This window comes from Genypterus blacodes, unplaced genomic scaffold, assembly GCF_046128005.1.
Source record: "Genypterus blacodes isolate CSIRO-AG114 ecotype Tasmania unplaced genomic scaffold, CSIRO-AGI_Gbla_v1 ptg000045l_1, whole genome shotgun sequence".
In the NCBI taxonomy this organism is placed as follows: domain Eukaryota; kingdom Metazoa; phylum Chordata; class Actinopteri; order Ophidiiformes; family Ophidiidae; genus Genypterus; species Genypterus blacodes.
Genome location: NW_027466858.1, coordinates 1924034 through 1946973, shown reverse-complemented (window position 1 = coordinate 1946973; position 22940 = coordinate 1924034). Strand labels below are relative to the sequence as shown.

At 44.7% G+C, this 22940-nt stretch overlaps 1 protein-coding gene across 1 annotated transcript in view; it reads left to right on the top strand.

The window, feature by feature from the left end:
- fbxl17 (F-box and leucine-rich repeat protein 17) overlaps window positions 1-22940 on the top strand; it is a 188815-nt gene that overhangs the window by 127111 nt on the left and 38764 nt on the right. Inside the window, exon 9 of the mRNA XM_076149513.1 lies at window positions 6369-6445. Coding sequence (XP_076005628.1) covers window positions 6369-6445 — 77 coding nt within the window. The remainder of the gene's footprint in view (window positions 1-6368; window positions 6446-22940) is intronic.

Sequence of the window (22940 nt, the reverse complement as noted above, 5' to 3'; positions counted from 1 at the left end):
ACACAGACCTGCTGGCTTGTTGGTGAGGAGGTTCTGTACCTGGTGTCGGTCGCTGGTCTGGATCAACAAACAGCACTTCAAACACACTCGCCTCCATATTTACTAAACCGGCCGCAAATTGCCAACAGGGACGCAGAATTCTGGCCGTAGCACAGTTCTTTCAAGCGGAGACATTTTTCCAGACTCCAAACCTCAGTGCAGCCCGACATGAAGATGAGAGAAGAGCTGTTTCACCTCGTACAGTGAATGCAGCACATTCTTACTCAATATGGACCTAAGAGCAGCAGGCTTTGATTCCCCTCAGCCATACTTCAGCCTGATGTATACTTTTATATTTGCTTTATTGAAATGTAAACGAGAACATCTTCTGTTATTCGTCAAGATAAATCGACAGACTTTTCCTTTAAAACACTCACAGAGGAGAATAAAGTAGAAATGATGCAATAATGCTGATTTATCCTGATGTGGAATTTGGGTCATTTCACTTAATTTAGGCAGATTAAAACATTATTGCTCATTATATTGAATGAATAATTTAATTTGTATACACATCAGTATTACTTCTTTATTTAATTCATTCAATAACACTGACATTGAAATGGACATGATATTTTCTTTTAATGCATTTGTAGCTTTTGTAGTGACAAACCTTTCTTTCCTTTCAATCTTAGATTCAGTTCAGAATCAATAACCCTTTTCAGAAATTCGGCCTTGTGACCTTGACGTCACACAGCCGTCGTCAGGCACGGAGACAAAGTCCTCAAGGTCCAGCAGTGTGAGATTTGAAGTCATTCATTATGGAAAGTGTGTGTGTTTCATTTTTCTCTGGAGGAAGATAAATTCCCGTGCAGACCGGCGTTTGCCAAAGTTAGATTTGGTTTGTGTGAGTGTGTGTGTGTGTGTGTTTGTGTGTGATAGAAAGAGAAGTGACAGTTTTATTGTTTACTTCCAGTTGTTTGTGCTCACGGCACAGCGACAGAGAGCCAAACACACACTGACCCCCAAGTGAGGCTCGCTCCTTCGCCCTCGCTCGTCGCTCGTTTTTTCTCTGTCTCTCTGTCTCTCCCTTTCCCTCTCTCTCGCTCCCTCTCTCTCTCTGTCTCTCTCTCTCCGTCTCTCTGTCTCTCACTTTGTCTCTCTTTCTCTGTGTCTCTCGCTCTCCGTCTCTCGCTCCCCTGCCTCGCGGTTACACTAATCGCTTAAACATGCAGTCCTGCGGTTGTCATGGAAACAGTTTTATTGTCATTTTATTGGAAAAAGTGGCCTTGAGCTGTATATTTGCTAGCTACATAACTATAATAAAATACATTCCCTGGACTGCTGTATGCATCAATAACATTCTCAACACAATCCTCCTCTGCAACTTGATCATCTTTTGTCTTGCTGATTTTCTCCCTCGTCTTCCTCATCAGCTACCTCTCATCTTCTGCCATCTCCTTCCTGTTTTTCTGTTGTTTATCTTCTTCATTAACCTCCTGCTCATCTTGCCATTATTCCTTATCATCCTGTCGTGTCTGTTTCTCCTCCAGCCTTTATCCCGCTTTCCCTCCATGACAGCTTCCTCTCCTCTGTTTCCGTGTCCTATCTGTGCGTCGTGCTGCACAATTTGTACAACAAAACACAATCAAATTACGATTATTGCAAACATCTGGTGTAATTATGATTCGAGCAGCGATGAATATTCGTGTATGATGTTTAATACCAACAAAGTAATTTAAACATTTATGCTCAACGATATTTGGTCCCCTGCATTAAAATAACAATCCTTTTAGTTATTTAAAATATCGAAATTTAACCCAGATTCATATTTTTTTTTCTCACCCGTCGCCACACAGGATTTTTCATAATTTTTTGTGTTTCACATCAAATTTTAGCTATTGACCTATGAGGAATTGTTGCTCTGGCTCCTCCAGCCCTGTAGGTGGCAGCACTTACATTTCTCGCTAGACTGCATGCCCCAAATGATGTCATCGATGGAGAAAGGAAGTTTTGGGGTAAAGAAACATAATAAGACAGTGGCAAGAAACAGGAGAAAACTGGATACACACGTCTGGATTGTTGCCATCCGTGTGTTTGTCTTTGTCAGTGATTCCATGATGTAATTACACCTCACTACCTTTAGGGGTCAGTCACGAGATGAAAAAATTGCAAAACTAAGAATTGAATAAAGCTGTGGTTCGTTATGCATTCACATGAAACACACAAAGGAAAAAGAGTCTAAATGTGTAAATTATTGCGTGCACCATGTCAGCAGAGATAAAAATTAAAATTAATCAAAAGGATGTGACGACTGTTTAATGTATAACAAACTCCTCCAGCACCTTTGGCTCCCACACACACACAAAACAAACACACACTGTGGTTTGGACGGGCCAGCGTCCTCAGCAGCCCCACAGGGCGACTGTAGGATTCCCGTAATGACCCCAGCACACCTCAGGCGTTACCTGATGAAGAGCTGATTTCCATTTGGATTTAATAAATGGCGCAACTCTGCCATCCAACATTCCTCGTCTACATTATCTTACGTTTCCATCCCGTGTTTCATTTCTTCCTCTTCCCCCTCCTTTTCTAATCCAAACTCCCAAACACATGAACATCAGTTACATCATTCCCTCTTCTTCCTCCTCTACTTATTTCCTGCTATCTTCTAATATCCTCCCTCTTCCTTCCCTGTGTACAGAATTTGGGTTACTTTCTAAGGCAGAATGCCTAAAAACTCCGGCTTCTCTGTCCTTGATCTTGTTCATCCCATCTCATCGCATTATCTCCATCTTTTCCAGCAGCGTCGCCTCTCCAGAGCCACCTGATTGCTGCACCATAGACTTACTCCCCACTCTGCACCCTAATGCCCCCCCCTCTCTCTGTAATCCCTCAGTATGCACAGCGCAGTGAACCCTTTGCTTTTGTCACAGGTGCTTTACATTATTGAAAACGAGCAGATCACTAATTCATGTCAGCTGAGCCCCGCAGGGGTTTGTGCGGCAAGAGATGGGGCGGGCGGTCGGGTGCTTGTTACTTCTCAGGCCTTTCATGTGGCGTGATCCGTGTCTCGGCCATCACATCCCGCACCTCTGCTCCATTCCTCCCTCATCCTCACACCTTCTCCGTCCTCTCATCTCTCACTCAGGTCACATGAAGGACCTCTCTTTCTTCCTTCCTTCTCTTCCTCCCTTCCTTACCTCTGTCAGCCCCCCCCCCATCATGGAAACTCTCTGTCTGTGTCCTAGCTACTGTATTCCATTTCCTCCCACACTCCTCTTCCTCCCTTCCTCCCTCATTCAATGATGCTTGATCTAATTGCTTCCGCTTCGACCCTGGGGACCTGGGCACAGTGTAACAAGCTCCCAGAGGATGCACTTCATCTCGGACTTTGCTGCCGCATCTACGAATCACTGCGGCCTTTTCATCTGTTTTCCTCTCTCTCTCTCTCTCTCTCTCTCTCTCTCTCTCTCTCTCTCTCTCTCTCTCTCTCTCTCTCTCTCTTCTATCTTCCCAGCACATTCATTCATTAGCAACTCTAATGCCATACCCAAATCACACACACACACACACACACACACACACACACACACACACACACACACACACAGCATCTCATTATGATCCTGCTAGCTTAAATTAGTGAGGGCAGTCCACACCCGAGTTCAGCCGTTTGTTACATGGTACCTTTCTTTTTTTATATAACGGTTCGTTTGGTTTCATGTTGCATTAAATTAACTGTAACTCGCTTTAAGTGTGTGTTATTTGATTGGTCGGGAATACCAGCGCACTTAATAATTGCCCTAAATGTTTCCTCAAGCTTTTCCACCGGACACTGCACAGTTTTTTGTAGTTTATTAATCTTTTTCTGGCCTTTATTTGGCTCTCATTCTTTAGTGATTGATTGATTAATACAGTCATCAGTCCATATCTCCACTGGGGCTTTATTTCCTCCTCATTCCAAGTGCATCCACGGCTCATTGGCGCTGCTGGACTTCTGTACAGATCCTGTTTATAATGCTCCCTTCCTTCCTGGCGTTCTTCCTTTGATTGGTCCAGGTCACATTTTAGACCCAGACCTTTAGAAAAACGTCTCCCGAAGCTCTGAGCTGCACCTGGACTCCCTCACTCACAAGCAGATTGAGACGAGCAGTATTTAGCGGAGCAGAGTTCCCTTGTTTGATGCGCACCAGAATGCCATTATGCGCTCATACCTGACAAAAAGGTCCGGACCGTCTCTGGTGAAAACACCTTTAATCTCAAAGGTACACAAAGGGGGGCCGACTCAGGAGCCACCGATTTCAAGTCAGAATCCTCCTCTGTGTGTGTTAGAGTGGAGTGGAGGAGGATGAAGGGGTTGGATGGAGGATGAGGCAGGGAGAAAGAGAAGAGGTGAGGAGAGCAAATGGAAGAGAGAGGGGAAAGGAACGCGGAGCTGCAGCTAGAATGCAATAGGAAAGGTGAAAGATGAGGATGCGGCCCAGTGAACTCAAACAGGTGAGGCGCCGCACATTCTAACAGCTCCGGCTTCACACAGGAATACCAAAGTTTTCCCTCTGCAGCATCGCTCCCGTCTCCATCCGGCGGTGTGATATGTCACACATGGAGTGACATCTGTGAATTGTGTTACTTGTGTGTGTTTGTGTGTGTGTGTACGTGCATGCTTGCGTCACATTGAGAGAATCCTGGAGCGACGCAGGAGGATAAATAAAACAAATACGAGCCTCCAGCGTGCGATCGGAGGAGATTCTGCTCTGCGGATTTTCCCGTTGATGTCGGTGCGGCGCTATTTGCTAGTTTGGGACGTTGTGGCATAAACAAGATGAAAACTGGAGCTCTGAGCGAGTCTGCTCACGTCACACACACCCTGTGGTGACATAAGCCTGCACACGGAGAGGGAACCTGAGGGACATGATGGAGAATAACGCTCTGCTGTCAGTCACACTGTGAGAGTGTGTGAGTGTGTGTGTAACGGTGTGAGTGTAAGAGTCTGAGTGTAAGAGTGTGTGAATGTGTGTGAGTGTAGGGGCGTGAGTGTAAGTGTGTGGGTGTAAGAGTGTGTGTGTGTGTGTAAGTTGGAGTGTGTGAGTATGAGTGTAAGAGTGTGTGAGTGTAAGATTGTGAGTGTGAATGTGTGAGCGTGAATGAGTGTGAGTATTAAGAGTGTGTGAAAGTGAGTGAGTGAGTGTAAGTCTGAGTATGAGTGTAAGAGTGTGAGTGTGATTGTGTCAGTGTAAGAGAGTGTGAGTGTAAGATTGTGTGAATGTGTGTGAGTGAATGAGTGTGAGTATTAAGAGTGTGTGAAAGTGAGTGAGTGTAAGAGTGTGAGTGTGATTCTGATTGTGCCAGTGTAAGAGAGTGTGAATGTGTGTGTGTGTGAGTATTAAGAGTGTGTGAGTGTAAGAGTGTGTGTAAGAGTGTGTGTGTGTGTGTGTGTGTGTGTGTGTGTGTGTGTGTGTGTGTGTGTGTGTGTGTGAGTCCTTTATACGTTCCTAAAGAGCACAGGAACAATCCTCCTCATTCCAGTGTGGCAGGAGCAAAGCTCAGGAACTGAAGAGAACTTAACATCCGTTTCTTCCTCTCTGCCTTTCAAACACGCCAGAGCTGTTGAGAGAGGATGTGTGTGTGTGCGTGTGCGTGTGTGTGTGTGTGTGTCCGTGCTTCTCTTTTTTTTGTCTCATAAAATATTCATGATAGTAAAGCAGCAAGGAGATCAAAACATTTTCTCCTGAAGGTTAATAGGTCAAACGTGTTGATCAAAACCTAGTTGTTGCACACACTTCTCTCATTAGAGCCATTTAAAGAGAATCACTTGATACAGATACTCTGATCTCACCCTCTGCCTTCCCTAGCGTACCCTCATACACGCGCACACTCTCTCTCTCTCTCGCTCAAACACACACACACACACACACTCTCTGGAGGTCCTCTGGGCTGAATGCAGATATCCCTCTTTGAAGTAAGCAAGCGCAGCATAAATGAACGCCTGGACGTGAACTTGTGTGGACCCACACACACACTCTCACACGCGCATACACACACACACACACACACACACACACACACACTCCCGCTGTGTTGTAGCGCAGAATTCCTTAATCATGCCAGGTGTTTAACTATTAATGTATGTGTTAAAAGTAGCAGAGGCTGAATCTCCGAACAGCTCTGACCCTGCAGCTGCACTATTTAACCTTATATGTGGAAGTGTGTGTGTGTGTGTGGCGGAGTGTGTGTGTTTTATTAAAATAAGCCTCTGATGAGTTTTTTGAGGCAGGTTAAAAATTGCCTTCAGCTGAAATTGTAAATTGACTAACTCTCTCTCTCTCTCTCTCCCTCTCTCTCTCTCCCCCTCTTTCCCTCTCTCTCTCCCTCCCTCTGTGTGTGTGTAGGTGTGTGGAGATCATCGCCAAGGAGGGCCGCAGCCTGAAGGAGCTCTACCTGGTGTCTTGTAAAATCACAGACCACGGTAGGCTTCTCTCCCCCATCTTCTGTCCCCTTTGTTGCCGTGGTTATTATCGCTCATAACCGGCGCTCATACACACTCAGCGCCGCCATTCAAGACTCATTTGATTTTATGGCCCGACCCTGCTGAGACTCGCAAACAGTAAAAATATTATTGAAAAGTTTTTACAGGGAACAAAGTAATGCTGCATGGATCTCCTCGGTGTTGTTGGCGTTATATATAGATGTCTGACTGCTGTGTGTGAGGACTGAGGTGGGGCGGGGCTTCAATGTGTCGGGATGGGATTGTGGATGGATTGTTTCGGTGATTTGACTCCCCTGTGTGTGTGAGTGTGTGTGTGTTTGGAGTCTGAGTTGATCCTATATCTTATTTGCTCGTGTATATCCATGAGCTCGTACGTTCAACATGTAGGTGTTATATAAATATTGGTCTCCATCTTGTTATTGTAGCGCATTTGTCCCATTGCATTGTGGGTGGAATGCTGCATTACACTCATGAGACTCTTGGAGCTCACATGCAGCAGCTCCTTCAAACTCTAAACTCCATTCTTTCTTTTCCTTCACCTCTGTCCTGCATTCTGGTTTCCTTCTGTCTGAGACGTAAACGAAGCCCCACACACATGTTGCTGTTTGCTGCCCAATTCTATCAGTTACCGTGACGATAATCACCTCGACCTCTCTAAACCTCTATTGTGTGTGTGTGTGTTTGTGTGTGTGTGTGTGTGTGTGTGTGTGTGTGTGTGTGTGTGTGTGAAATGCATTGTGGGCGCATGTGTTCACTAGTGTTTGATTAATGACCCCAAACTCACAATAGTACATTAAACCAGGAATGCATACCCCCCCACTTCCAACACACACACACACACACACAAACACACACCCTTTGCATACCCCCTTCTCTCTCTGTGTCTCTGTAATCATTCTGACCAAGATGAATTGGTGATATCTGATCTTCTTCCTTCACTAATGACCCCTCTGGCCCTCTTTGGATGATGGTGTGTGTGTGCGTTTGCGTGCATGTGTGTGTGTATTCATGTGTTTGTGCGTGTGTGTGTGTGTGCATCCGTCCAGAGTGGAGATTCCTGTTGCTCGGCGCTCTTACAAAATGATTGGTGGATTTCCTGCTCGGCTCTCTGATAAATTGAATAACAGAAATGAGATTTTACATCTGCCAAGCCTGCCCCCGTTTTTCCGCCCATCTCCTCCGCTAATTATTTTTATTAATGGCCTCTCTGAGTGCATTTGAGACGTCCACAAGCCTTTTACGTTCTGAGTGTCGTGTTGTTTTTTTCTTCCTTTCCGCCTCGCACGGCTTTACTCTGCCTTCGTTATTTGAGGGCAGAGAGAGAGAGAGAGAGAGAGAGAGAGAGAGAGAGATGGAGACAGAGAGAGAGAGGGATAGATGGAGGAAGGGTGAGAGAGAGAGAGAGAGTGATAGAGAAAGATGGAGAGAGAGAGAGAGAGAGAGGGATAGATGGAGGGAGGGTGAGAGAGAGAGAGGGGGGGAGAGAGAGTGATAGAGAAAGATGGAGAGAGAGAGAGAGAGGGATAGATGGAGGGAGGGATGGTGAGAGAGAGAGTGATAGAGAAAGATGGAGAGAGAGAGAGAGACCGATAAATGGAGGGAGGGGGAGAGAGAGCGGGGGAGAGAGAGAGAGTGATAGAGAAAGATAGAGAGGGTGAGGTGGAGAGAGAGAGGGATATAGAGGGAGGGAGGGAGGGTAGAGAGATAGAGAAAGGGAAAGTGAGAGAGATTGTGAACGGGAGAGTGAGATAGAGAGAGAGAGAGAGAGAGAGAGAGAGAGAGAGAGAGAGAGAGAGATACATAAAGACAGGTTTAGATGACAGAATGAGAGAGCAAGGAAACGAGTAATTTTACTCCCAGTGCAGATGGTTTAAGAGATTATTTTGTCACGAGGAAAAAACAAATGGAAAAAGTGTGGATAGAGCTTCATGGGCGTAATGATCCTACTGAAAGACTTATTAGCACTTAAAAAAAACTTCCTTCCTGCCTTTGTCTCTCTGCTCCAGCTTCACTCATCAAATATCTTGCAAACTAATTAGCTCAGATAACATTTTGCTTGCAATCAAGCCAGTATAGAGTTAAACACATGGCTCGCCGTATATTTAATGAGATTAATGTTGCGTGTCAGTCCCTGTCAATGTGAGAAGAAAAAAAAACTCTGCGAGCCAAAACCAGGAAAACAAGAGCGGACAGATTGAGATGAAGCGGACAGATGTGGAGACGTACAGGGACGAAAACAAAGCAAGAGGTTAGAGAAGGAGGGCGCTCTGGCACAGATGTGGAAGAGATCAGGGGAGAAAACGACCCAAAGTTTCTACGAGTCTTCATTCCCGGCCACGACCCACCTTCGCCCCCCCTTCCCTCCCTCCTCTTCCTCACCCTTTCTCTACGGCATGGCGCACGGTGACAGGAGAGGCTTTGGGCCCCAGCTTATATATCCTCTGTTTACACTTGAGTGAGTACAGTTTACGCTATGGAAAGCTGAATTATAGTGATATCTTTAAGTGTTTGCAGCGCAGAGAAAGGTAATCCAGGCCCAGTGTGTGAGGTTTACCATTCATCACACACACACACACACACACACACACACTAGCGTTCTGGGCCTTCATTGTGTTTCTGGGGGAGGGAGGGAAAGAATCATATCAGTATCACCTCAGTGCCCAAAGTTATTATAATAACACCATTCGTCTTTTTCACCTGGAAACCTTTGATTGTTCAGCGTCCAGATTTATTGTTATTAACTCCTAATCTACAGCCCCACACACACACACACACATAGAGCTCTCCGATGCATCTATTGTTCATTCAGTCAAACGTCCTGATACACTAATGAAGTCTTCTGTATTGCTGAGTCAGAGGTTGTGACCTGCAGGTGGCTGACTCAGCGAAACTCAAAATGGAAATTGTAATAATAATCATTGCTAGTTATTAGAAACGTTCCTTCTTACTCACGTGACGGGGCTCGGTCTTTCAAAATAAAAGCACGGGACCCACCTCAGTTATTCCCATTGTGGTACGGACAGCGGGCTCTGACGCACAAGTTTACCAAAGTACCGCCGCAGCATCGGTTTGAAAGCTGATCCGGATGAGAAAAGCAGCTCGGCCTCTCTCCCACTCCTAATCAGATCACCGCCCTCCTCCTCCTCCTCTTCCTCACTGACCGACCCGTGCACAGGCAGCGGCCCCCTGCTCCACGTCCGGACGCACCTGCACGGACACAGATACCCCCCCCCCCCACCCTGTCCTGTCCATGTGTGTCTTTTATTCCTACGTATGTATGTGTGTGTTTGTTTTGTGTTCACCCGCCCGGGCTTATCTCCTCCCCGGTGGCCCATCTGCTTTATCCGGCGACAAAAAAGCAGAGACCTTGAGCGCCTCTGTTCTGTACATATGGTAATTCTCCTCTTTGGCCTGCGCACACACACATACACACACACACACACAAACGCCCTACCTTGTCAGTCATGGCCTCCCTGTGTGAAAGATGGAGCAAGAGCACATGGGGAGTGTGTTCTGAGCTCTGGGCCTCTTTTAGCCGACCGGACCCCAAGCAGAGCTGCTGCACCTGAGCGGAGGTCCTGACAGCGATGATCCGTCCTGCAGTCTGGTTCGGATCGTGTGGTTGAATACGAGGGAACCATTTTGTGCCTTTCAGTCTCTAATCCCTCTTCCCTTGCCCATATGTGGTCTTATACCGTGTTGGTTTTTCCTCCGTCGCCACTCTGTTATCAATTCTTACTCCCCCCCCCGTGATCCCCTCCCCCCCTCCTCCTCCCCCCTCTTCCTCTCCTCCACACACCGAGCCCGCTTCCTGCTCTCTTTTCCCCTCTCATCCTTCTCTCCATTCATCTTTCAGCTCTCGCTTTCATCTGAGGTGGTTTGCTCTAAACGCATTGAACGTTGATAGATGGGCTCTCCCTACCCCTCCCCTCCGATACGACCGCAAGAATGAAGTACGGATGTGTGTGCGCGCACGTGTCGGTGTGCGTCTTCCCCTGCGTGTGTGTATGTATGTGTGTGTGCGCACATGTGCGACCGTGCGCTTGTTTACGAGGCTGTGTGTGGGCTTGCTTGTGCTCTGACAGTTTTCCCTTTGCCTCGGGGGAGTTTTAGATACACACACTCCCCAGTGTATTCCACATAGTTTGCGGTGCGTTGGAAAGAGGGGGAAAACAGCTGAAACGTCTCGTGAAGCGAGTCTGAAAATGGCTTGTGACTGTTATTTACGACGCGATGGTTGAGGTGACTGTAAAGCTGAGGGGTGATTGCCCTCGGCGTTTAACCTTTGACCTGTATCCAGCGTCATCATCATTCATTATTCCCTATTTGCTGGATGCTGTGGATGTACAGGTGCAGCGTCTGTTTGCTACATCTGAATATGTCACGCTCTCACTTTTATAGCTCCGTGTAACATGAACACAAACTCCCAGGATCTGTCCCACAGTCACACAATATTGGATTTACTCTGAGTGAAATACAAGCATTAATTGTATTTTCAGATGGCCTGATGAAAGCTCAGGACAGTATTTATAGCGCTGTGGAGAGCCGAGGCTTTGCTGCTCCGGCTGTTCTCCTACATTAATCTCCCTTCCTCTCCATCTCTTTTCTCTGAGTATTTGTGTGTTTTCCCTCCATCTTGTTTGTTTACTCAGCTCTTATTCGCCCACCATACAGTCTAAGTGCTGTGAAACATATTGTGATGTAAACTTAGATAGCGTAATAGCTTGTTTGCTCCTGTCTGTCTGGCATTCAGTAGGTAAATAATGTAACTCTAAAAGCAGTCGATTAAAATGCGCAGAGCCGTACAGCAGATTTATGTTGGCTGCTAAGGGGAGCAAGTCAATAGACAATCTTTGTCTGTCTGCATCTCCACTGCGAGCGAGGTGGTGCGCGCGCGTGTGTGTGTGTGTGTGTGTGTGTGCGCGTGTGTGTGCGCGTGTGTGTGTGTGCATGTGTGCGTTGAATAAGAAAGGCTGTAGTTTCATGGTTTGCAATATAACTTTGGTCCATAATGCATTAGGGTTTAATAAAATCTCCACTGCAGCCCTGTCCAAACCTGAGAGTCACGTTATATATGTCAGCTTAGTGAGGCGCAGGGAGAAACACTTTGGGTTTGACTTGCTTGCTGTGTTGTTGTTGTTGTAGTACTTTATAATCTGGTTTTGGGACTTTTGTTACATGCATTTCTCTCTCCTGCATGTGTGAATTAGTCCAATATAACTGCAGTGGCTAATGTATTAATAAAACGGTTGTGTTGATGTCATTAAATTAATTTAGATTAATTAAAATGAATTACATTACACATTATTCATTTATTTTATTTATAAATAAATATAGATTATATTTATTTATTTATATTAATTAATTATTGAATTTTTTTTTTAATTGTAATTTAGTTTTATTTAATTTGGTTGAATTTAATTTAATTTAATCTTTCTTTATTTTATTTTATTTTATTTGCAAACCAGCCATACAGTCAAGGCATAATTGTTAAAATTATTATATATTTTATTTTCTTATTGACAGGGAAACATATCTGTCACCGCAGGGTTAAATAGTCGGTGTCTCGATCTTGGCGAGTTGTTTAAATGAAACTTTGCTCACATGGTGGCTTAAATGTGGCAGAGTGTGAGCATCACAACACACGTTGACAGGCGAGCTGCCCAGGTCCAGACCTTCTGACATCACTTCCATTAAGAATAAAACACGTGAATTGGAGGAAGTCACGCCTGCAGTCCAGTCACCGTGATCGTTTTCCATATCGCAGCATGACCCTAAAAACCAGTGGAGCAGTATTACACAGAAATTGGGTCCTACTGGTAACATTCACAAGCTTTATGCTTTTGCTTGAGGGCAGAGAGACAGAGAGACAGAGAGGTGAAGAGAGTAACATATGTTGGCGAGTTCTATTGGACAAAGCGAGGGCAAAGACTCATAAAGTGGGTTATTATCTCTGCAAATCAATGAGAGTGCTTTAGCTGCAGGGAGAACAACCAGCATTACACCTTCACTAACTCAACCGGACCGCTGCAAGACCACCTGGATGCTGCAGAGTGGGACGCCCTCCTTTATTTCCTTTCTGACTTCCTATCGCCCAATTTCACCCAATGCAAAATGGCTACTATGAAATGCGTGACATCTTTCCGTTGCAGCTATATAATTACCTCCGCCGAGGAGAAGGTAATCGACTTTTGTTTTGTTCTGACTTCTGAAACTGTTTGGATGAAACTCAGTGGAACGCTGCGGCGTGGCCCAGGGAACCACGCGTTCCTGTTTGTTATGGTGAAGATACAGGGGAGGGTTTTCAATGTTTTTGTCTCCTGATAAACCGATCTGAATAGAATAAAACTCGTACTAGTAGTAGTGGTGTTAATAGTATAAGTCCCCTTCTAGTTAATGCAACAGGTTATAGCCTAGATGCAAGAAAGACAAAGCTTCTACCTTGCATACAAATTGATCTTTGGCTAAATCCCTGGAAAAAACTGCCGAACAGCATATTTATAGGGAATACAAACCAGGCCTGCGCTCCCGCTATTGTGCGTTTGGAAACTTCATTAGGTGATATGCGGCGAAATGGAGAGGGTGATTGGTAAGAGGGGAGCAGAACCGGCTCGAGGACCTCCACAGAGAGACGTCTTTAAACTGGATGACGGCTGCTGAAGTGCATAAGTACTCTTCCATAGGGCTCCAATCTACAGGTTCCTCCTAGTGTGGAGCTGAGTTATAAATTGAGATTTCCATTTCCTTGCATCGGTCCATAGTGGTATTTGCAGATCGGGGAGCGGCTCAAAGAGGCTGAAATTGAATTAGTTTCCATATATTGTCCTCTCCTCCTCTTTCTCCAGCTAAGCCCTGTGGTCTATCCACTGTTTGCCTTATGGGGGAGAAAAGTGAGGGAGGCTTAAGCTGTGAAGGCAAGGACTTACGCTGTCTAACAACTCACACACACACACACTCTTGTTTCAGGGATTACACCCAGGCAAGCCCAGTTCACACATACACATACACATACGCGTACAATTACACAAACACAATCACACAGGCAGTAGACACATTATAAAGATACACTCTCGAGGTCACACTAATATCTGCCTTCACTCCAGCTATCAAATTCCAGCGCAAGCACACACACTTTGCTCTCACCTCGAGCCTAAAATTGCTGCAGCTCACGCATTTCCACACCCAAAGATAAGTGTGCGTGGGTGTTTGTGTGTGTGTGTGTGTGTGTGTACTTGCAGCATATTTAAATTCCTGTATGAAGGTGTTTGAATAGCAGAGGATGTAATTGTGTGTGAATGAACTCTGATGCCTTCTGCTGTTGATATATAGCTTTATTAACAATAGTAGGCCTGTTTGTGTGTTTGTGTGTGTGTGTGTGTGTGTGTGTGTGTGTGTGTACTGTATATATATATGAAGCCTTGGTAAAACAGCTCCTTTTGTTTTCTTTCTCTTGACTCTTCATTTTATCTCTCTCTCTCTTTTTCACTCCTCTCTCTCTCTCTCGCTCTCTCTCTCTCTCTCTCTCTCTCTCTCCCTTGCACCATCATTTTCCTGTGGTTCCTAATAACAGCATGCTTTAAGTGTGCCCGTGGGACTCAATAACACCAAGCTGTGTAAGTGTGTAGAGGATGTCTCTGTTATTGCTGGCTATAAGGATTTTGTTTATAGAAGTGAGACATTGCATTTTCTTATTTTTCTTATTAGTTCCACTGAGCGTGTGTGTGTGTGTGTGTGTGGAGATATGACTAGCATCTCTCTAGAGGCAGCGTCCCTTCCGCCGCGCCTTTTGTCTCTGAGTAGCTCTTATATTGCCTGTGGACAGGTGTAAAATGCTCAGTACGGCCATAATGACTCAGAGCCTTCCCTTCCTCTCTCTGGTTATCTCATTTCATTTTCATGTCCGTTTCCCTGCCGCTCCCTCGCCGCCTTTGCGCCCTAACTCCATCGCGCTCGCCTCGTCTATCTCCTCCTCCTCTCCTCTAGGTGCAAATGGAGCTGTCCTCGAGGTTATGGGGGTGTTGATGTGTGTTAGCGACCAGGTTTGGGAGGGTGTTTAATAGTTAAGGCACCCTGCTGTGAGCTTTATAGTTAACCGGGGCTCAGGCTGATAATATTTAGAAGAGCCCTTCAGGGAAATGCCCCCTTACATCACAGCTCTTCATTTTCTTTCCTTCCCTTTCATCATCCCAGTACGCATTACCGATTCGGAGGCTCTACTTTTGTTTCCTGGTCTCTTTTGTTTCTCTGTTCCTCTTAACTTTTGTCCAGATTTGATGTCTTTGTGACGATCCAGCAATTTTTCAGCCTGAGAAACAATGAATGCTAAAAGAATGAAAGAGCCTGAGAGGCATTACAGTAACCTGAATATCTATAGTGGATAAGTGGATTCAAATAGTTCTCTTCTCGTGAGTCATGCAATATGTGGATCTTAAAATATCATTAGATTGAGTGTTTTCTTTCATTCTTTGTTTCATTCTATTATACATCAGTACATTTGCAATTTGCGAGTCCAATTGTTCTAGAATTAGACATCGGGTCTGAACCGTCAGTCTGAATTTTTTGAAACATAAAAAGTAGAAGCAACATTGTCCTTATTAGCATACATAATGAATAATTGAACATGAGGACAGACCCAGTTTGGAGTCGTCCTTTGTTTGTATACAGACCTCAGCTATTAACCAAACAACCTCACATGATAAAGCTTCAAAACACGATGTCATGTATCATTTAATAAACCTGCTCATAATCATAATAATCACATAACTCAGTGGCAGAAATGTGTCACATCAAAAACAACAGACTGTCCCTTTAAGAGTTCATTAATGAAGACTTAACTCAGATCAAACTGTCTTAAAATGATGTTAATCACAGATGTTACCTTTTGTTTGTACTTTATTATAATATTATTACTCTTTCTTCTTCTTCTTATTATATTTTTACTTTTTAAACTCAGCTGTATTTTGCCCTTTTGGATTCCCCGCTCAACCTTACACGCACAACTTGAAAGTCCAAACTTTCTTTTTGTAAGGTCACCTCCATCTCTCATTTTTCTACATCTGTATATTTGAGAGATTATGCCGTTGCTAATCCCTTGCAAGGTCAGCGCTTGTATCGGGTGATTATCCCCCACTGTTTATTCATACTGCCTGCTGATGCCATTTCCTCCTGCTGTCTCCGACCTTTGACCTGTCATTTACCTCCCATCGTCGCCGTGGTTTTTACTCCATCTTGGTGGCCGCCGTCCAAGAGAACACCCCGTCTTTATCTCCGTAGGATTCCGCTGCTTGTAGGAAGGTTACCGCAAAATCTAAATGCCAAATACATTTGTACTTTGAGGTCACTTTTCATTTGGATTCCAGAATGCCACCATCTGTCCTCAGTCCCTCACTGCGCCTGGGCTCAGTCAGTTGCTTTGACTTCATTAAATTCTTCATTTTCATCCCATTACTCCTCTCCGTGTGATGTCACATTCTGCTATTGCTTTGTGAAATGTGCATCATTCAGCTGGAAGGGGTGGTGAAGAATACGCAACACATCGGTTTGTGTTTAACCGGCTTATCTCAGCTGCAGTCTGTGCTGATAATCGTGGTCTCACATAGAGCGCCGGTGTTTTCCTCTCATCATTGGATCAATAACACGAGAGAGAGTGTGAGTGAGAGAGAAAGAGGGAGCAATAGGGTGTGTGCATTGTGTGTGTGTGTTCGTGTGTGTTCGTGTGTCTTTGTGTGTGTGTGTGTGTGTGTGTGTGTGTGTGTGTGTGTGTGTGTGTGTGTGTGATTGTATGATAAAAAGCATTCATAAATCACCCTGATCAGGAAAGACAGAGAGGAGGATGATGTCCTGGCACATGCTTCACTTACTCCCATCACTACATCCTGATGTTTGATTGGTACTAAGGGTGTTGGCCTCACTGTCAAGGCAACAACGTGATGAGTTACTGGCCAAGGTTTCTGCTTTTCCATTGTAAATCAATGCAATAAGCAGAAGCACTCTACACATGCACCAAAGGTCAGAGATTTTGATTTGGATGCCATGCTACATTCAGCAAACCCATGGTCTCCTATCTACTACATCCACATACACGTCTTACTCCTATTTTTGTCTTGATCAAAGTGTAGACAGACTGTATGTTGGCACGTTTGCTGTTAATTTCAAATCCATAATCCCCCAGCGTCTCATAATCCCATTTTCCTTCAAATGTTGAAAGCTAATCAAAGGGCACCGCTTGAAATGAGTGAAAGCTAACAGTTTCATACTCCTTCTAACAGCCTTTGTGTAACATTCGGCTCTGAGATTGAATCAAACTCCTGGGGTGTATTAAATTAATCCTAACTGTGTGAATTCATTCAGAGTTAAGTTAAATGTTAAAAATGCTACATCATCACGCAAGATGGCCGCCGCTCTCCAGTATCCTGACTGTACTTGAAAGGAGCTGTAGTAAAGTAACGAGCTCCCCAGAAGAGGAGAAACACGTCACAGGGCCAGATGAAGGCCTAACCTGGATTTGGAGCCATTATTTCAATTTCAGTTTCCACTTGAATCCTGACAAACGTCTGTGTTATTTAACTTGGCAGCCTCTTGCCTTCGTTCAGAGGTTATTTGACAAATTAAAACACTTCTCCTTCTTCATGCATCAGTATAATTACGTTGAGCCGCTCCATATTGCTTTTATAATGCTTTGGAATGTTTGTGTGAGTACGTACTGTAGGTGGGTGCAGAACAAGCTGAGACTTTCCCACGAGGTGAAGTGCTTTTGCTACTATTCTCTTACTTATTTGACTGTTTGTGTGGCAAAATAATCACAAATCACACAATCATTTAGGGATGACAAGTATATATAGAGTTTGTGTTATGGTGACATGTTTGGACTCCAATAATGCAACGACGCGACTCAGGAACACATTTTTCTTCTCTTTTCTTTTTTTTGCTATTTGTTCTATTGGAGCAAACATTTTACATGACATTGCGCATAAGATTATAGGATATTTTGGAGATCATTTTTTATCCAGAAAGAGGGGATAAAAGGAAAGAGAGAGAAAGAAGGGATAGAGAGAAAGAAGGGATAGAGAGAAAGAAGGGATAGAGAGAAAGAAGCGGAACCCAATTTTAAAAGAAAGTAATGGAACGCCCATCTATCTGAAAATACACAACATGGCCTCTGAGCGAATGTTTGATGACGGGATGTAAAGAGGATCTGGTCGTTAGGAGATCATCCTCCTCTCCCATACACGCTCACACGACGGCCCGTTACGATCCCACCCGTCTGATTCATTACGTGATTTCCCTCTTTCACTGATTTCCAAGCTCCATTTGCAGTGTGTTACTAGGGTCTCTTCACACACACACACGCTTTACATATTGTAATCTCACCGTTCGCTCCTCTCTCCTGTTGTTATCAGCCTGTCCTGTTTCCTTTAAGCACAAACCTAATCAGATGGCTGCCAGCGGAGGGCAGTTTGTGAGAACAGTGTGTGGTGATAGATACCGAGGCTTAGCAGGAGTGGACCGGGCTGTAAGCCTTCAGTCCGCCCGACGCTCGGATACAGACGAGAGGCATTTAGGGGCTCTGTTTGTGTTTGTGCTTATTTCAACAACATTCCTGTATTCCTGTTTAGTTGTGTATTCATGACTTTAGACGCTTCTTCTGTCGAGCGCACAGAGAAGACAGAAGCGGATTATACAGCGACTGGATCAGAGGAATGTTTAGTTATTGTCATTCGGCAGCTTTGAATTACTGAGATTGTATTAATACTGATAGGACTGGTTTCCCTCGACGAGACGTTTCTATTCTTGTACGTCTCCCGTCTGCCTCATTTGACATTCTGCTCACGTGTGTTGTAGGTGTATGCACTTTGGGAAGAATCGGAGATTATTAGAAAGAGGAAAGCTTCTGCATAATTTCCCGATCGATAAGATCTCAGCCCCACATTTCCTTATATTGTGTCTGTGTGAGTGCATGGGACATAAATCTAAGAGAAGGAAACGCACTCGTAGATTTTAAAATGATCAAATCCCCTTTCCACAGTTTTGTGCTTGACTTGTCGGTTGATGGTGAGTGATTGAACGTGAACGAGTTTCAAACGAACACTCAGCCATAAAGAACATTACCAGGAAATATAAGACAGCCAGACACTTTCAAGTTCATTATCCTGCTTTAATTTGGTTTCAGGGGAAGTATTTGCAAACACAAATCAACAGTTTTATTCCAAATTAAAGTCATATTTAATGTATATTAATCAACCTGTGTTTTTCTTTTCTTTTGTTTTTCTTTGTGGTTTGCACAGTAATTGTTTCATTTTCTTTTGTGCAATTTTGTCAAAACAGAGATGTGTTTGCAAACTTGTCTATTGTCAAAACGCCCAGACACACATTTACTATCACTAAAGTTTTCCTCATAAATGCAAAAGTTGAAGTAAATGCAGCACGATCTTGGTTATTGGGCAGGTGCCATTAAGAGTCAGAGTACTTCCTGTCTGGCTCACTGTCTCAGGTCGTTCCTGCTCCTGAAAACCCCCCTGAGTTCCTCCTGAGTACCAGGACCTTGGAGAAGCCTTCAGTCAGGCTGGGGTCACAGCCTCGACCCCCTGCATCTGCCCCACGATTTGTCCTTTGAACTCTAACACCAGGGGAGCCTCTCCATTCCAGAAACCCAAGCCATGGACAAATACAGAAATGAGTCCTTGGCAACTGGTATTGCTGGTATTGGACAGAAAGAGAAGTTTTGCCTCGAATGAAATCTGAATTAGGAGCTGTCATTCTGTGTATTTAAGTGTTATTACAGTAATTCATTGCTAGATTGTCGTGCTAGTCTGCCTGATCTTCCAGCCAGTCTCTCAGTTGTTTGTTTCTTCGACTCGCTCTTGTTGTTCAGCCGCTTCTGGCTCAGATCTCCGTCAAGACTCTGTGTCCTTCCTGTGACTCACCAGCCAGTTCATGGCTTGTGTTGTTCTCCATTTTTTGTGGAGTTTTTCCTTGTAAATTCAATCTTCACCGCGCCTACCTGTCTCCTGTGAGCTCGCTCTGGAGTTCATCCTGTTTTCCGTGACAGTTATTGATGTGAATTCTGGAAAATGTGGGATATTACACTACATTACAGTGCAGCCACCGAGGAAGGGTGAGGCGAAGCTTTAAGGCAAACAGAAGTGCAACACGGAGGCCACACAGAGACTATGCACATCAAAAAGCGTTTCCTCTCTTTCAAGGCCATTCAAAGCTCATGGCGAGGCTCAGCGCGTTGTGGCGTTGAGCCCGCAGAGACTCGGCGCTGAAATCAGATGAAGCATGAAAAGGTGAGCGGCAGAGAGCAAACAACGAGTTCGCGGCTTCAAGGTTGCCAAACTCTGCAGCCAGAATATTCATCTGCTGTATTGTCGTGAGCTGTGGTGAAACCGTCTACACACACTCACACAGTCTTCCTCTTTCTCTCCTTCTCTTGTTATACCACAGCCTCCAGTGCAAACAGAAAGAGTTTTGTACTGCAGTTTCTGCTGATTTCACTTCTTCACCTTTAAGGTGTGATCACGCCTTTTAATTCCTTTTTTCGCCTGTAATTAGATGTGGTGTAACTTCCTCGGCTCCTGCTTCATGCTTCTCCAGGCTGCAGGTGATTTTGCCAATTGCTAACAGTGGATAATCAGCAGCCCAATTAAACCAACTCAGTATCATTGCCAAACCTGTTATAATACCAGCAATATCAGAGCCCGGGGAGTGTTGATAATTTTCCCCCCAAAACTTTTACAAAGTTAAATTACTCACTATTAAGGGTGTTGATGCATAAACTAAAACTAAAAATATCTTCAGGTTGTGGACCCTGTGCGGAGAAATGTCGCTGAAACGAGCAGCAGGAACCAAAACGACCACAACCAGAAACACAAGTCAGCAGTTTGAGTCTTTGTTTACAAACACAAAGGGTGTCGTTGTTTGGATTATGAAGAAAAAGTAGTCACAATAGAGTGTTTGTGTGTGTGTGTGTGTGTGTGTGTGTGTGTGTGTGTGTGTGTGTTGTTCCGACTTCCGTGACACATAAAGGTCTTCTTTGGTCTTTGGGTTTGTTTAACCCTTTCAGTGATCTGCCTAAACAGTACCCTGTGTCACACAAAGCCGCCATTCAGGCCCGCAGGTTGGCAGGAAACCAGCTATTACAAGGTCAACATTACCTTTATTACTTCTTATTAGTCCTCATTATATCCCATGGGAGTTTTTACACACACACACACGCACATGTCCACACACAGATTCGCAGGAGTATAGAGTTTTAAACTCAGTGAAAAGGCTGCTGGGTTTCCCGCCTTGGCCAATACAAATGCCCCCGAGAGCCCAGGTAAACATTGGCTCGCTCTTTTTTCTGTTTATTGTTTGGTTTAGGGCTTGGACTTAGTCAATTTTTTTCCATCTGCAGTCTCAACACAGTTTATGAGATGGAAAGTGTAGCTGTCATGTGAAAATACGGCCCTGTGCTGGCAATTGATTGGAGTTGAGAGGCATATGTACGTGTCTGCATATGCCCTCGTTTGCGTGCACGCTCTCACACACACACACACATACACATCCATATCCACAATAAAACTCATTTCATAGCTATAATTGTGAATGTGTGTTTTCTCCTCGGTCTCAAAAGATTACGTTTGTGAGGCCCCGGGGCCCGGCGAGTGTTTGGAGTGTCTCTGCACTCTGTGTGACTGCACTGTGCCGCAGGTGCTCAACAAAGCCGCCCCATTGGAATGCAGCCGAACGCATCTCCATTGTGACGAAAGTGGCGTTTTATTGACACCTATTTCCCTCCACTCCCGAGTGCAGACGGAGGGATCTAAGTGGCCTTGGCTTCTGGCTAATGCAAATGCTCACAATGTAGGAAGATAAACATATACAAATGCCTGCAGCTTTCCCCTCCGTGAGACTCTTAAGTGTAGCCAGAAACGAGCCGTAATCGATTGGAGTGGAGTGAAGTGGGCTGTATTGTGGAGTGAGAGAATTCATTAAAAGCAGGTCGTGTTTGTCTCTGTTGCAGAGTCAAAAAAGGTTATAAGCATCTGCATCCATTTTGTACTGCGAGTCAGTCAATTAGAGAGTACATAGACAACATCCATTACTAAGTGTTTCCAGAGCCGTGCTTCCAGGATGAGCACCAGCGACGCAGAATTGGTTGGAAATAGGGGTTGAAATATGGAATTCTTGATAGAATAGGGCGTTTACATTGGCAGTCAAACCATGAAACGCATTCGTTTCCCCTCCTTTTCCCTTTGCTGCTGCCTCTTAATATTCAAAGAATACAGTCTGTCGCTGAGTGCAGGTGAAAAAAGCCATTAAGTCATTGCCTGGGAGGTGTGTGTGTGTAAGAGAGTGAGAGAGAGGGAGAAAGAGTGACAGGCAAACAGATTGCTGCCCATTCTGCTACATGACATCCTCGTCAGTGTGTGTGTTAATTAAGAGAATTTATGGAAATGTTACTTACGGCCAAGAGAAATTGAAAACGTAATGAATGGAATGCCTGCTGCGTGTGTGTGTGTGTGTGTGTGTGTGCGCTGCATTATTTCCCCTCAGGTAAAGTCCTTTAAGGCTCTTATTGCTTCATGTGCGCATCACCTCATACGTTCCTGTTTTTCCTTGGCTTCCAGGCTCATTTCCTTTAATAGTCTCGTCCACACGGTGACGTGGAGACGTGGTGGGTTTGTGTCTGAGTGGCTCCACGTTCACTCTCATTTCACTCAATACAGCCTTCTTTTTTCCTCTTTCTCAGCAGGGATTTGGTCCTGACACTTGTTAACGGCCTTCACAGACATATGGAAAATACATTAAATACACACCATATGCTCTGAGTGTGAGTGAGTGTGTGTGTGTGTGTTTGCGCACGTGCACTGAGATAGAAACACAAACACTGGAACGCTTGGGATGATTCAGTGTTTGGGAGGAACCAAAGTCACATATTAATGAGCACTTTCTTACTTTTCTGTCGACGTGGCAGACTTCCATTTGGTACAAATCTATAAAATCTACTTGATGGTTTTACACAATATTTAACAGCCGGGGTTTGATTTAAGAAGCATTGTCGCTCTGTGTGTGTGTTTGTGTGTGTGTGTGTGTGTGTGTGTGTGTGTGTGTGTGTGTTGCATCGATAACGTCAGGTCACTTTTTTCTCAGGGTCGAGAACTCACTTGTAAAATTATAAACAAATCGGAAATGTATCAGTTTAGGCCTTTTGACTCACGGGGAGCCACGGTTATCCTCTTCTCCCCCTCCTCTTCCTCCTCTTCTTCCCTTCAGTGACAGCCTGGTTAGTGGCAGCTTCATCAAAAACCTCTGAACAACACTGTGATTGGTTCCAGTAAGATCAGACTCCCAGCCTGTAAGGAGCCGGGGCTGCCGTTCCACACGGCTTTGGAGAGTTTGGTGATGAAGAGCGGATGGGTCCCAGGGTGGCCCTTATAGGGTTGAATAAACTAAGCAATATTTGAGTTCAGCGATGTGTGAAGATGAG